General features: G+C 46.7%; 1 protein-coding gene across 1 annotated transcript in view; it reads right to left on the bottom strand.

Annotated features, from left to right (window-relative positions):
* LOC124709077 (paired box protein Pax-6-like) overlaps nt 1-13,669 on the bottom strand; it is a 145,004-nt gene that overhangs the window by 94,889 nt on the left and 36,446 nt on the right. The window contains exon 2 of the mRNA XM_047240725.1: nt 9,900-10,065. Within this exon, the coding sequence (XP_047096681.1) occupies nt 9,900-10,065 (166 nt within the window). The remainder of the gene's footprint in view (nt 1-9,899; nt 10,066-13,669) is intronic.

Genomic DNA, 13,669 nt, shown 5'->3' with positions numbered 1-13,669 from the left:
GACAGATAATTTATTTGGAACTGTTATTTACGATATCGCCGTCTTTGAGTGCATTTACGTCTAGTAAAAATTTTTTGGTGTGTGTGTGTGTGTGGTTCTTTACGCCGTGTGGTTATGTACAAATCAAACAGTGCTGCATAAACTCTACAGTATTTTGCGACTACAAGTTAACAACATTCCAATAAAATGATATAGGATTTTCTAGGTAAGTGAAATATAACTTCACCTGTACAATCTTAAAGAGTTGTTGACACTGTATTCGATCGTTATGAAGGATAGTTATCAGAATGAGACCTTCACTCTGCAGCGGAGTGTGCACTGACATGAAACTTCCTGGCAGATTAAAACTGTGTGCCGGACCGAGACTCAAACTCGGGACCTTTGCCTTTCGCGGGCAAGTACTCTATCAACTGAGCTACCCAAGCACCACTCACGCCACGTCCTCACAGCTTTACTTCTGCCAGTACCTCGTCTCCTACCTTGACTTAACAGAAGCTCTCCTGCGAACCGTGCAGAACTAGCACTCCTGAAAGAAAGGATATTGCGGAGACGTGGCCTAGCCACAGCCTGGGGGACGCTTCCAGAATGAGACCTTCATTCTGCAGCATCACACACATCCATGCCCGAGGCAGGATTCGAACCTGCGACCGTAGCAGTCGCACGATTCCGGACTGAAGCTCCTAGAACCGCTCGGCCACCGTGGCCGGCTAAAATTATTTCACCATTTATTTTTCGCCTTTCAGAAATGCTCAGTGCAGTGCACGTTTCGATTTGAGTGCCACCTCTGTGGGACTTCACTTCACTGTTTTGCAATCACCACATGCCATGACTCGATTAGGTCGGACTGGTACATACGTGTAAGAGACTCAAGCTGTCATGGCGTCGCATCTTACACACGGGACTTCGGGGTTCGCCTCGCAGTTGGCGTGTTCGGAGTGTCAGAGGACACTGAAGGCACAGATTTTCAGTACTCATTCGTACACACTGTCAGGCGGTGACCTGTGTGGTGAACCGGACTGCCAGACGGAATGGATATCTGCTGCGTTGCGGAAGTGTTTGGGTATTCCGAGAACCACTTTATCTGGGACTGCTCTCACGAAAGGTATTCCCACAATAAGCCGCAGGATTGGAAACAGTTCGCTTCCACTTCCTCGAGATAGGAGTGGCTTCGAAGCAGCTTGTGATGTGCGTGACAATGCGCCTAGCGACTTCCAGGAAGACGTTCAGAAGTCAGACGTCGCAGTCTAGGTGGTGTGCGACCGCCGCGGCGCTACAGCGACGGTCTACGATATGAGACCCCACACTCGACGAACACTGAGTCGTTGATGTCACAATATCGTATTGCGGCACTCCGTCTGCGTGCGTCGCATGTCAGAGAGGATATCGTTGGCCTTAATAAGGCTTTGAAGACGGTGCAAGCTGAAGTCCGTTCACTTAGCAATAACGGAATCCTAAGACAGCAGAAATCATAAGCTTGCTTTAGCATGTCACTGAACAACGTACTGGCGTAATTTGCCACTGTGAAGTCTCCATGAAGCCTTTTTAGCCCAGGGGGAGCCGTCACATAAAAAGTAAGCTCTGTTCCTAAAGATATCCGAGACAAATTAATTTAAAACTGTCGGAAAAGGGACAAGTGCTGGTATGCTATAGTAACAAATCGCTGCTTTCTCTATATCACTGTTTCTATCCGAACAAAAACGTGACCATCGAATTCAACGCGTTTTAAAGCGTGTGCAGACATACGCTGTGGCGTTGCTGGTAGCACTATTAAACGCGACTTGGCAGCAAATCAAAAGTATTTTTCTTTCAAGTGCTTCGTGCTGATGATGTTTCTATTTCATGTATCTCAGAAACCAGGACCGGATGATGATCGTGTGGATGGAAATTGGCAACACAAGAGATTCGCTGTCGGTGTGTATTCCAGCATGAGTTGTATAAAAAGGCAACAGTAAACACTGGAAACAGGGTGCTGCAAAAGGAGTTTAATTATGAAATGGTCAGATAAAGTGCGTAGCGTAAAAAAACTATGACGAATAGTGTAAATAATAAATCTGTCGTTCAGGATTTTGCCAACTTATACAAAAGTAATTAATTCGACATTGCAAGGAGGTGTGGACGGAAAGAAAAATGTTGGGGGGAGACAAAAGATCTCAAAATAAATTTCTCAGAAAAGATACGCGTCATCCACACGATTAATTTGGCCTCTAGGAGCCCACTGTGCACAATATTACCAACCAGCAGCATAGTGTGTGCGGAGAAGGTGAGCAAGGAAACACCTGGAATGGAAACAGGAACAATAGTGCCGGTTCTCTTCACCAACAAGGAGGCGGCCAAGTACCAGTGTTCGTGTCAGACACGCAATACCTCATGTCCAGCTTGTTGGTGGGTAAGTCATGCGTGGGGCCGGTATCATACACTCCTGGAAATTGAAATAAGAACACCGTGAATTCATTGTCCCAGGAAGGGGAAACTTTGTTGACACATTCCTGGGGTCAGATACACCACATGATCACACTGACAGAACCACAGGCACATAGACACAGGCAACAGAGCATGCACAATGTCGGCACTAGTACAGTGTATATCCACCTTTCGCAGCAATGCAGGCTGCTATTCTCCCATGGAGACGATCGTAGAGATGCTGGATGTAGTCCTGTGGAACGGCTTGCCATGCCATTTCCACCTGGCGCCTCAGTTGGACCAGCGTTCGTGCTGGACGTGCAGACCGCGTGAGACGACGCTTCATCCAGTCCCAAACATGCTCAATGGGGGACAGATCCGGAGATCTTGCTGGCCAGGGTAGTTGACTTACACCTTCTAGAGCACGTTGGGTGGCACGGGATACATGCGGACGTGCATTGTCCTGTTGGAACAGCAAGTTTCCTTGCCGGTCTAGGAATGGTAGAACGATGGGTTCGATGACGGTTTGGATGTACCGTGCACTATTCAGTGTCCCCTCGACGATCACCAGTGGTGTACGGCCAGTGTAGGAGATCGCTCCCCACACCATGATGCCGAGTGTTGGCCCTGTGTGCCTCGGTCGTATGCAGTTCTGATTGTGGCGCTCACCTGCACGGCGCCAAACACGCATACGACCATCATTGGCACCAAGGCAGAAGCGACTCTCATCGCTGAAGACGACACGTCTCCATTCGTACCTCCATTCACGCCTGTCGCGACACCACTGGAGGCGGGCTGCACGATGTTGGGGCGTGAGCGGAAGACGGCCTAACGGTGTGCGGGACGTAGCCCAGCTTCATGGAGACGGTTGCGAATGGTCCTCGCCGATACCCCAGGAGCAACAGTGTCCCTAATTTGCTGGGAAGTGGCGGTGCGGTCCCCTACGGCACTGCGTAGGATCCTACGGTCTTGGCGTGCATCCGTGCGTCGCTGCGGTCCGGTCCCAGGTCGACGGGCACGTGCACCTTCCGCCGACCACTGGCGACAACATCGATGTACTGTGGAGACCTCACGCCCCACGTGTTGAGCAATTCGGCGGTACGTCCACCCGGCCTCCCGCATGCCCACTATACGCCCTCGCTCAAAGTCCGTCAACTGCACATACGGTTCACGTCCACGCTGTCGCGGCATGCTACCAGTGTTAAAGACTGCGATGGAGCTCCGTATGCCACGGCAAACTGGCTGACACTGACGGCGGCGGTGCACAAATGCTGCGCAGCTAGCGCCATTCGACGGCCAACACCGCGGTTCCTGGTGTGTCCGCTGTGCCGTGCGTGTGATCATTGCTTGTACAGCCCTCTCGCAGTGTCCGGAGCAAGTATGGTGGGTCTGACACACCGGTGTCAATGTGTTCTTTTTTCCATTTCCAGGAGTGTATTTGGATGTCGGTCATCTATCATCGCTGTTGAACACAATTGAACGGCTGTGCAGTATTGAGGCAGGATCCTCCACGCTACTGTCCACTCCTACAATCAACAAACTGACTATGGGTTCGTCTTTCATCACGAAAACACCCCAGTACATCAAGTCCATCTAGTGAATATCTTTCTCCAGGAGGCAGATATCAAATGAACAGAATGGCCTGCAGTTTCTGCTGACACGACGCAGAGCACGCTTGGGACCAGTTGACACTTGAGTACGTCTTCAAGTGGTCTGGATGGCATTAGGATAGCCACTTTTGACGAGTGGCTCAGGTTTGAACACCGAAGCCTCGACCACCATGTGCACATTATGTCAAGAAGTGTCTACGCATGTCACAACGCTTCGGGTGTGTAATAACCTCTCCAACAGACCGTATCGACAGCGTCTCGGAGGCATCACAGCTAGCAACTGATAGACGCCACCAGGGGCTTGAGCAACACGTCACTCGGACCAGACCACTCGTAGCACATAGCTAGCTAGCCATGCAGCCACAAGTTAGCCTTCGATAGCTCGCCGCAAGAGCTGTTACAAATCTCGCTTAGCTATTATTTGGGTATCGACCCGCCTGTGGACTTTGACTTTCTGGTGAGCGTTACTGGCATTCCTTCTGTGTTCAGCTGTCGCTGGTCTAGCGCTGTTTATGGATTACGAGTTTGTCAGGACCAGACACAAAAGGGTGAAGTAAAAGGGGTACCGAAAGTAGCAAGGCTAACACAGCAAAAAATTTTTGATTCCAGAAATGTGTAAAGATGTGCAGTTTAAAAAAATAGTCTTTATATCGATTATTTTTTCCACTCATAAGATATTTTATTCTGTTCCATGTGGCTTTGTCTTTAATCCTCTGCTCTCGCTGAATATCAGCCTACATGGTGGCCCGGCGGAGAAAAAATTGTCAGCAGTTTATTTAACTGATCTTGATGTTGTTGGTAATAGGAGGAATGCAGGCATCAAAAGTTTCGCCAAATCCACGGGGTTTCCAAAAGATTCATGCGATTTCACTCAGCTATATTTTCAACCGTAATGAAGCACAAATCTGGGGTGAATTTTAACTTAAGGGTCGAAATTGCAAGTTTACCTCGTCGCCAGCTGTAAGCTGCCGGTTCATATGGTTGCCCGTAGGAGTGCATATTCCATGGATCATTTTGCACGATAAATCGTGATAACGTGGGCCGAGTCATTTTACATTCACATCACAAATTAATTTGTTCACGTGGTTACGTGATGAACATTTGTAATTCTTTCTTTTTTTAGGAAAAGAGATGTACAGATGTGAGTTAGTAGTTCCTACCCACCATCTTTTACACACTATTACAATAGAAATTATTCTGCGGAATAGGAGGAGTTGCCAAGGGGAAACTTTGTCAGTTCGTTTACAAATCTTCTTCTGCTGCCTGTCAGACAGTTTATGTCTCTGTATAAGTGCTCAAAACTTTTTGTTGAAGCATTGTTTACCCATTTTTGTGCTAAAAAGAACTTTAGCGAGGAGTAATGAACGTATTGTAACTATGTTCACCATTCCAAACGGGGCGGGGAATCGTGCTTGGGTAGCTCAGATGGTAGAGCACTTGCCCGTGAAAGGTAAAGGTCCCGAGTTCGAGTCTCGGTCCTGCACACAGTTTTAATCTGCCAGGAAGTTTTATGTTCCCCATTGTTCCTTTTCAGCAGTTGATTGTTTACAACAAATTTCACGAGGTATTAAATATACTGTAAAGCAGTTGTCAGAATGCCCAACTCCTTAAGCATATGACTGCGAAACGATCGTGGGTGAGCCGGCCGGGGTGGCCGAGCGGTTCTAGGCGCTACAGTCTGGAACCGCGCGACCGCTACGGTCGCAGGTTCGAATCCTGCCTCGGGCATGGGTGTGTGTGATGTCCTTAGGTTAGTTAGGTTTAAGTAGTTCTATGTTCTAGGGGACTGATGACCTTAGAAGTTAAGTCCCATAGTGCTCAGAGCCATTTGAACCATTTGATCGTGGGTGAGCACCACATAATATTGTTACAGCACCTTTTTGAGGAACGAAGACTTTCTTTCTTAAGGATGAGTTACCCCATATGACATTATTGAATGAAAATATGCTAAATATCTCCAGCTTACAGATTTGTGTTTCTCCAAGATTTGCAATGATCCTAAATGCAAATGTGGCTGAACAAAGCTTTTTACGAGTTCCAAACTGTGCTTTCTCCAGTTTAAATTCTCGTCGATTGTAAACTACATATTATTATGGTTGGTACAGTAACTCTTACTGATTGCTGTACTACACATCAAAGTGACACAGATACAATGCTTTATTTTTGAACAGTCACCGGGTACGTAAACAACGGTGGGAATGTCCTATCTCGTTCATTTCCTCGACGACAGAAATCCGCTCCTTGGTCACGGAGCCATTCGATAACCGCAGTGTGAACGCCCTCATCGTCGGAAAATTTGCGATTTCCGTGAACACTATCGTTTTTCGTCGATGGCGATGGCCTTCCTCTCCCATCAGCATCGACAACGTTTGTCCGACCTCTATCAAATTGTTGGCACCATTTCACTACAGCTGGACACGACATTGCATTTGGTCCATTATTGCCAGAATTTCACAGTGAACCAGTGTGCAGTTTAGACGTTCTGTCCAGAAGAATTTTACTATCTCACGTACTTCAGCTTCGGAGTACGCATCCAGCTGTAGCTCCATTTCGCTCTCACTCTTTGATGCACTTGTTAAAGCAGCAGAACTGTCTCTGCGGGAAAGTCAGAACACGTACTCTTTTGACAACGCGACTCTCTTGTTATGCAATGGTCTTTGCTTGGGAGGCACGTGTAACTTACTTTTTGAAGGCCCTCGTAACAGGTGTAATACAGAGACGATCCACAGACCCCGATGGGCCACTCGGCACCAACCGACCACCCTGCCATCCTTCACTAACAGCGTTATTGGATGCAGTATGGAGGGTCACTGCGTCGGCACCCCGCTCTCCCAGTCACATTCTCAGTTTTCGACACCTGGAGTCGCTGCTACTCACCCCCCCCCCCCGTCCCCCCCTTCCCCCCCCCCCCCTCAACTGGCATCATGAGGCCGAAGTCCACCCTGCTCCATTCATGCTACCAAGGAAGAAATTCGATATATGTACGAGGAATCTAACCCGGCTCTCTGGCAGTCAGCTGTGCTGAGCATTCAGCTACTGTAATAGATGTACCCTTGTAAAATAAGATAATTCCTACAGGAGAAAACTTTTGTAGCCCTATGCGTAAGTTAAAATCCCCCATAACTTTCTATATTAATTCAAGTACAACAAATTCTTGCGAAATCGGAAGAATCTTTAAGTAACACCCTGCATTATACGAATTACATCATGGCACGTATCCAGTGGAGGGACTGATAATCTAACACCAAAACTTCCAGATATAGACACTCAGATCGGTACCAAATATACAACGTGTGTTGGTAGAGTATCAAGCAAGACACAGGTTTAGTTCGTAATATGTGGTACTGTGCAGTACAACATGCATAAACGGCAGCACAGGAAAAGCATATCTGTTAGAGTTTCTACTGCAAATCTCTCGTGGGTGATATGGTAATGCGTGTGGTGGTCGTATCAGAGGTCACACGTTCAAGCACTACTGATGACAATTTTTGTAACTATTTACATGTGAATCTTTTATATGGGAGAACATTTTACTAACATGCAAAAGGAGTTTTCAGAGTTTGTAGCGATGTTGTTTCGGAAGTCTGCTTTTACTTTGTTAGTTGAACGTTATGTACTTACTATTGATCTTATTATTTTGTTTACTACTACTACTACTACTAATACTTATTATTATTATTATTACTTCCACACCTGTTATGACACTACTTATTTTTCACTTCTGATTGTATATTCTATTAAACTACAAACGTACTCTATGTGTTTACTGCTTTCAAAGAAACGAAGTGAAAGCAGACTGTCAAGAGAAAACTGCTATAAACTCCAAACATCGTTTTGTATGTCATAAACATGTTGTCGCATTTAACACTTTCACGCATAATACAGTAAAACAAAATTCGTCGTGAGGGTTTGAACCAAGGACCCTTTTCACGGAGATTAAACGCTCTACCAGCTTTTTTTTATCTCATTTTGTTCGTAGCATTTGTTCGTTCGATGACACCCGTTTAAGTTTATCGGTAATCCATTCACTAAATTTTTTATTTTATTTTTATTTATTTATTTTGTATTACAGACGCCAGCTAGCCCTCTAATCGAATACACTGAGCTACCAAGCAGGCTTCAACTTCATTACGGAAGCTATGCAAACGAGTTATTCACAGTTATGCTTTTTATGTGCTTCGCCAATCTCGTTTTACTTTTAATTAACACTTACGGGCATTCTGTTGTGTACGAACTACATCCGAGTTGTGATTCATACTTTATTAACATACAACGTTTGATAGCGATCTGAGAGCCTGACATCTGGAGGTTTAGGTGTAAGTAAAATAGACAGGTAAAACTATCGAAACCATCCGATTCAGTATTAAAAAAAAGTTTACACTACTGGCCATTAAAATTGCTACAACAAGAAGAAATGCAGACGATAAACAGGCGTTCATTGGACAAATATATTATACTAGAACTGACGTGTGATTACATTTTCACGCAATTTGGGTACATAGATCCTGCGAAAACAGTACCCAGAACAACCACCTGTGGCCGTAATAACGGCCTTGATACGCCTGGGCATTGGCTCAAACACAGCTTGGATGGCGTGTACAAGTACAGCTGCACATGCAGCTTCAACACGATACCACACTTCATCAAGAGTAGTGACTGGCGTATTGTGACGAGCCAGTTGCTCGGCCACCATTGACCAGACGTTTTCAATTGGTGAGAGATCTGGAGAATGTGCTGGCCAGGGCAGCAGTCGAACATTTCCTGCATCCAGAATGGCCCGTACAGGACCTGCAACATGCGGTCGTGCATTATCCTGCTGAAATGTAGGGTTTCGCAGGGATCGAATGAAGGGTAGAGCCACGGGTCGTAACACATCTGAAATGTAATGTCGACTGTTCAAAGTGCCGTCAATGCGAACAAGAGGTGACCGAGACGTGTAACCAATGGCGCGCCCCATACCATCACGCCGGGTGATACGCCAGTATGGCGATGACGAATACACGCTTCCAATGTGCGTTCACCGCGATGTCGCGAAACACGGATGCGACCATCATGATGCTGTAAACAGAACCTGGATTCATCCGAAAAGATGACGTTTCGCCATTCGTGCACCCAGGTTCGCCGCTGAGTACACCATCGCAGGCGCTCCTGGCTGTGATGCAGCGTCAACGGTAACCGCAGCCACGGTCTCCGAGCTGATAGTCCATGCTGCTGCAAACGTCGTCGAACTGTTCGTGCAGATGGTTGTTGTCTTGCAAACGTCCCCATCTGTTGACTCAGGGATCTAGACGTGGCTGCACGATCCGTTACAGCCATGCGGATAAGATGGCTGTCATCTCGACCGTTAGTGATACTAGGTCGTTGGGATCCAGCACGGCGTTCCGTATTACCCTCCTGAACCCACAGATTCCATATTCTGCTAACAGTCATTGGATCTCGACCAACGCGAGCAGCAATGTCCCGATACGATAAGCTGCAATCGCGATAGGCTACAATCCGACCTTTATCAAAGTCGGAAACGTGATGGTACGCGTTTCTTCTCCTTACACGAGGCATCACAACAACGTTCGACCAGGGAACGCCGGTCAACTGCTGTTTGTGTATGAGAAATCGGTTGGAAACTTTCCTCATGTCAGCACGTTGTAGGTGTCGTCACCGGCGCCAACCTTGTATGAATGCTCTGAAAAGCTAATCATTTGCATATCACAGCATCTTCTTCCTGTCGGTTAAATTTCGCTTCTGTAGCACGTCATCTTCTTGGTGTAGCAATTTTAATGGCCAGTAGTGTAGTTATCTGTAAGAAGTACTGGAACAGACCCCATAGCCACTCCGGCAATCAGAGAAGAGACGGGAGGAGGGGAAAGTGAGGTGAGGTAAGGCGAGCGTTACCTGCCGAGGATCTTGGAGACGCAGCCGTTGGAGACCTGCAGGATGCGCGAGATGTCGCAGGGCCGCGCCCCCGAGTGCGCCAGCTCGACGATCTTCTGGCGCGTCGAGTCCGGCAGCGGCCGGCCGCCCACGAACACGCCGCCCAGCTGGTTGACGCCGCTGTGCCCTGCAACACACGGCCGCCGCTCGCTACTGGCCACCACACTGCGTCTGCTGGGGAGCAACCACTAGCTACTGGCCGCCACACTGCGTCTTCTGGGGAGCAACCACTAGCTACTGGCCGCCACACTGCGTCTGCTGGGGAGCAACCACTAGCTACTGGCCACCACACTGCGTCTGCTGGGGAGCAACCACTAGCTACTGGCCACCACACTGTGTCTGCTGGGGAGCAACCACTAGCTACTGGCCGCCACGCTGGCATGCGGTTGCAGCTGACAGCTACTGACTACAACAGCGGCAGTTCAAAGGGGACGTTTCATATGGCGACCCTGCCAGGATACCTCACTGGAATCTTCTAATTTTTTTCTTGTAGTTTGTGTAATTAGTGTAGCTTTTGTTTATTGCTAGTGCGTAATTATGGAGAGAATTTCCTTTGTAGTTGTAGTTTTTCATTGTGGTACACAGTTGCATGTTGTACACAGTTGCATGTAGATTTGCACCAAGTATTTCGCAGCTGCACTTGCAATTAACTAAATATTATTTTCAGTGCTATGTTAGTGTGTTCTTTTATTTTTGCTCTTCAAATTGTGTTTTTCTGTGTTGTTGTGTGAAATATTGTGACAATAATGGCGTGTGAAAAACGTAATACTAGGCTCCAAAGTAAACTGAGAAATGACAGTGAAGACGAAAGCGCTGTGTTAGCGCCACCATGTAATGAAATAACTAATGTTCAAAGTAGTAATTTGGTAATTGTGCATAAGGAAATGGAGCGGGCTGCAAATAATGATGTAGGCAGTGAAACAATTAGTGAACAGGGAAGCATTGTCGATCGATTGGTCGGCAAGAGCTCGCCTCAGGAATCCGAAATGACAGGACACAATTTTGCAAATACTGTAGATTCAGGTTTTGCGTCCTCACCGTTTTCTCAAATAAATCAAGACACATTTTCTGCTTTTCAAAGTGCGAATATTCCCGGTTCAAATGCCCTGCCGAATAGCACTGAGGAACATGTTTCAGACACCAGTGCACTGTTATTACAGTTAATGCAACAAATGGGACAAAGGCTACAAAAATTAGACACAACGCTTGAACAAAATCAGAGACAAATGGGACAAAGGCTTCAAAAGTTAGACACAATGGAACAACACCAGAGACAAATACAGCAACAGTTAGACAAAATGGAACAACACCAGAGACACAGTCGTGTATAATTTTTCTAAGGGGACGTTTCAGTACGAGGTTGTGATTGGCGACATACAACCACCAGCTACTGGGCATCAAGATGGCTGGTAACGAGCAACCACCATACACTGGCTTCCACACGGGAAGGGGCTGTGGCTGGTGAGAAGCAAGTACCACATGCTGGCTACCACATTGTAGGGGGCCGTGAATGGTGAGGAAGAACTGCCAGCTACTGTAACACACTGGAGACTTGACTGACCACTGAGGAGAAACCACCAGATACTGGCCACCACACTGGGAAGAGGTTGCAGCTAATGAGGAGTCACTACCACATACTTGTCACCACAGCTAATGGGTATCAAGCTAGGATGGAGCTGTGTCTGTTGAGGGACAACCAGCCCCCACTGGAATGCGGCTGTAGTTGGTGACGAGCAAGCACCAGTGACTGGCTGCCACACTCCGGAGGGGACTGTGGTTGGTGAGGAATAACTGTCAGCTACTGGCTGCCACAAGGGGACATAGCTGTTGATGGTGAGGATCAACTACCAGCTACTGGCTACCAGACTACCATGGGGAAGTGGCTGGTCAGGAGGAAACACCTGTTACAGGCTTCAACATTGAGAAGGAGCTGTGGCTGGAGAGGAGCAGTCACTATGAGGCAGCGGCAGCTGGCGTCAACAGATTTACTGTACTTACCTACATTCTGTGATCAAAAGTACCTGGACACCTGTTTGTGGGCGTTAACATGGGGTGTGTCCACCTTTTGCCTTTATGTCGCCTTGAACTCCGCTGCAGCACTTTCAGTGAGGCGTCTGAATGTCTATGGACGAATGGCAGTCCATTATTTCTCAAGAACCGAAACCAGAGAAGTTAGTGACATTGGGCGCAGGGTGAGGAGAAATGTCGTCAGTAACTCTTCCTAAAGATGGTTCATTGGATCAGGTCTGGACTTTGGGTGGGCCAGTGTATTTCAAGAATGTTACTGACGATGATGATGATGATGATGATGATGACGATGTTTGGTATGCGGGTCTCTCGACTACGCGGTTATGAGCGCCCGTACAAATTCCCAACCTTCACTCAGTCCATCCTCGCCACTTTCACGAATGATGATGAAATGATGAGGACAACACAAACACCCAGTCATCTGGAGGCAACGAATTTTATTGTCCACCATCATTGCCTCACAGATGCTGCTTCATGACAGGGTGCATTGTCATCATCTCCAAACTGTTCCTCAACAGCATGCTGCACACAACATTGTAAAATGTGTTCATATCCTTTTGCATTCTATCACTCAGGTGTCATAAAATAACTAGCGCTCGTTCTATCGCTGAAATCTCGTGGTTGGACCACTCAGTTGTAAATGCTTCTCTGCTTGTAATACTCCCTGCCTCCCTTCATACCGACAGGTTCACCTCTCTTGGCATTTGCTGGCCGAATCCGCATTACATGAATGTGTCCGAATACTTTTGATCGGATAGTATAGACCCAGACACTTTCTATGGAATTGAGATGGGAAGATTTAGTGGAAGAATCTAAATATCACAGGCTGCCTGGGTGCTTGTTAAACCAGGGACCTACGTGTGCAGCCCTGACGCCGTGACAGACTTTTCATCTTACAAGGGGAGGCCGCCAATTGTGAAATTCAGATTCGATTCATACTGCGCATAATAAAAGCTCATGGCCAGAGGTGTAATGTGGCAAAGCACCAAGATGCACTTCTCAGCCGTTGTCGAGAAAATCGACAGTTAAAAGAAACCGTTGCCGTGAAATACTCTCTACGATTATTAATTTTCTACTACGCCTTGTCGCAGCGGTAAGCGCTCCGGTTCGTAATCCAAAGGTCGCCGGATCGAATCTCGCGCCATGCAACCCTTTTTTTTGTATTTGTTTTTAGTAATTCATATATATATATATAAATATATATATATATATATATATATATATATATATATATATATATATATATATATATATATATATATAATTCCCGGCAATCAGTTGACACAATTATGCATATAATAAGTTGTTGAAAGTCGTTTGTCGTGGAAAAACTGGCGACTTCGAACATCATTATGTTTTCCGCAAACAAAGTTGTATTTCACAAATGTTATTAATTGCCTTCATAATGTTAACCACGTATAGTTAACGGAAGACGTAGAAACGGTATTCCGAAACGAATACGTGTATCGTAAGTCAAACGTTCGAATTAGAATAGAGACCCCACGAACACAAATGTGCTGCGGCATGTATGAAATATAAACTCCGTTACTCGCTCGTTACACTTGAAGGACAGATGTTGAATAGGCCGAAACGAGCCGCCGCATAACAGCGTAGTTGCCTGCTAACTTAGAAAGAAGGTAGATGCGGTCCCTAGCGCAACTTATAACATCGTCGAAAATCAGTGCGGACGGGAGAGCTTTGGT

This window comes from Schistocerca piceifrons, chromosome 7 (assembly GCF_021461385.2).
Source record: "Schistocerca piceifrons isolate TAMUIC-IGC-003096 chromosome 7, iqSchPice1.1, whole genome shotgun sequence".
NCBI lineage: Eukaryota > Metazoa > Arthropoda > Insecta > Orthoptera > Acrididae > Schistocerca > Schistocerca piceifrons.
Note: the sequence above shows the minus strand (reverse complement) of the source record. Positions and strands in the feature narration are given on the sequence as shown.